General features: G+C 35.3%; 1 protein-coding gene across 1 annotated transcript in view; it reads left to right on the top strand.

Moving 5' to 3' along the window:
- LOC135207150 (zwei Ig domain protein zig-8-like) overlaps positions 1-2,500 on the top strand; it is a 60,264-nt gene that overhangs the window by 51,023 nt on the left and 6,741 nt on the right. Inside the window, exons 3-4 of the mRNA XM_064238738.1 lie at positions 1,451-1,661; positions 2,296-2,426. Of these exons, the coding sequence (XP_064094808.1) occupies positions 1,451-1,661; positions 2,296-2,426 (342 nt within the window). The remainder of the gene's footprint in view (positions 1-1,450; positions 1,662-2,295; positions 2,427-2,500) is intronic.

The raw sequence follows: 2,500 nt of genomic DNA, 5'->3' as shown, positions 1-2,500 counted from the left end.
TGTACTACATATATCTAACATAAATGCGTGGAATTGTCTCGCCGTGAAACAGAGTTCTCGGATGTTCGAGAAGAATTATGAAACAGGTAAAGAAAAATGAAATGAAATAAAGTGTGAGACTCTCGTGGTCAACGATCCGGAATCTCTGACATCTTTAGACCTAACTTGTGACATGGTTGCTGGTCAGGAAAATAAGGTAGCAGAAAATGAAAAGATTTTTGTGAAATCCCTGAACCAAAATGGATTAGCTCCTACCACTACACCGGAATATGGAAAAACTATGGAACCAATTATTAGTTATGAATATTTAAAATCAAACAATGTTGGATGAAAGGCTACTGTGTCAGCTTTCATATTTATGTGCTTTGGATGATTTATGTATGTACGTATATGTATTTGTATATATATAATAATATATTTGTATATATATATATATATATATATATATATATATATATATATATATATATGTGTGTGTGTGTGTGTGTGTGTGTGTATGTTTTATGTATATGTATACATATATGTATAGTTGGTACAAAACCATCTTCCATGTCACGTAACACGAAATATTCTCCTAATTATATGCCAGACTCGATGCAGACCAACTCCTGAACGCATTCATTTTAAACAAACGTATGATATTGATTTTTCTTTACACGGCCATGAAATTCTAATTATGTGTCACCTCAACGATCTGGCTTCATCTCCCACGAAAGATGAGTTACGCAACGTGTATGAATTTTGATTTACAGCGATTTTGGAGAAACGGGAAATTACAAGTGACGCTGTTTTTGATGTTCGACAACGATAACATTTCCCATCTCCCCAGAGTTTGAAAAAGATCAGGGCAATGATTCGTAGCAGCCAAGTTTCTCTGAAAATAGATGGTATTTTTATTCCTGTGTATGGTAAAATTCGTTGTTGGTATATGGAGGATATCTTATCACATTATGTTTATGAAATTGACGTAATGTATGTTCCAGTTATTTTCCATTGAATTTATTCTCTCGTACCTCTATCTTGAATATTTCATTTTCGTTTCATATAACATGAATATATCTCCATTTTAATAATCATAACATTCATCTTTCTATGCTTTAACTCTTTTACCCTCATCTTCAATATTTCATTCGTATTTCACATAACATTAATATACCTCCCTCATTAATTATTATGATTAATATCATGTAAGAATATGAAAAGCATAGTTTAAAGATATCTGAAATTTTTGGATAATCTGCCCTTTGAAGTTCTCAATTCGCTCTTGGAATCTCGCTTAATTTTCCTTAATTTCCTTAATTTTCATCGTAGAACAAAAACAGACCCATATTTGGAATCCTCGTGAAAAGTCCTAACAGAATCAGGTCTCACGTTTACTCTATAGACCCTTTACCTCGAATTTAACGTTTTGTATGTATTAATAAAATAAGTGTGTTCTTTGTGGTTTCAGGTTTCCTGGATCAGACAGCGCGACTTGCATATCCTGACAGTGGGGAGATACACGTACACAACCGACCAGCGTTACCAGGTCATACATTCGCAGGGATCCAAAGACTGGATACTGAAAATCAAGTACGCCCAGGAACGCGATGCTGGCAACTATGAGTGTCAGGTGTCCACGAAGCCTGTCAAGACATACGTTGTTTATCTCAACGTTTACAGTAAGTGACGAGTTTCAATTCATTCTGCTATGTAATAGTGCCATCGAAATTATGTCTTCATGCTGTACGCATAACTCGGTTGCTTCCGAATGATCTGATAACCTTTATTTTCCCTTATTTAAACCAATGATCATCATACAGATCTTAGACGTACAAGTCTGGGCAATTCTATAGAGACCAGTTGTTGTCATAGATAATCTACTGTCCTTCTGTACGTGAAACTACCTTCAGAGCCAGTAGTTATTGTTAGAAATTAGGCTGGCTCACTGCCAGCACGGGCTCTTCCTTTTAAATAGCAAGGTAAACTCGTATAGCTAAAGAGTAGGGCCACGAAGGCTTCTTATTCGATAAATGAATATCAGCAGCTTATAAATTCTTTCAAGAATCTAAATCGTAAGAAAAGGACTACTTTTTGATGCAAAAGTATTTTAAAATACTTTGTGAAATTATACTGCACCTCTAATTATCTCGGAAAGCTAATCAAAACATGTCAGTACAACGGAATGCCGCTTGAATTACAATCCAGCTTTTATGAAAACAATGAACAAATGAATCCTCCAGATGAAGCATCACGTCTCATTGAAGTCGGTGTTCCTTGTAATCTATAAATCGTTCATTTGCCTCACCTCCGCAGCCGCTGCCAGAGCAGAGATCATAGGATCGCCTGACATGCATGTTGATGTGGGATCGACCATTAATCTCACGTGCATCATTACTCATAGTTCGGATCCTCCGACTTACATCAACTGGTTTTACAATCAAGAGGTAAGTGTTTTATGTATGTATGTATGTATGTATGTATGTATGTATGTATGTATGTATGTATGTAATATATATAT

The sequence above is a fragment of the Macrobrachium nipponense genome, chromosome 32 (genome assembly GCF_015104395.2).
Source record: "Macrobrachium nipponense isolate FS-2020 chromosome 32, ASM1510439v2, whole genome shotgun sequence".
NCBI lineage: Eukaryota > Metazoa > Arthropoda > Malacostraca > Decapoda > Palaemonidae > Macrobrachium > Macrobrachium nipponense.
This window is presented reverse-complemented; position numbering and strand designations above follow the sequence as displayed.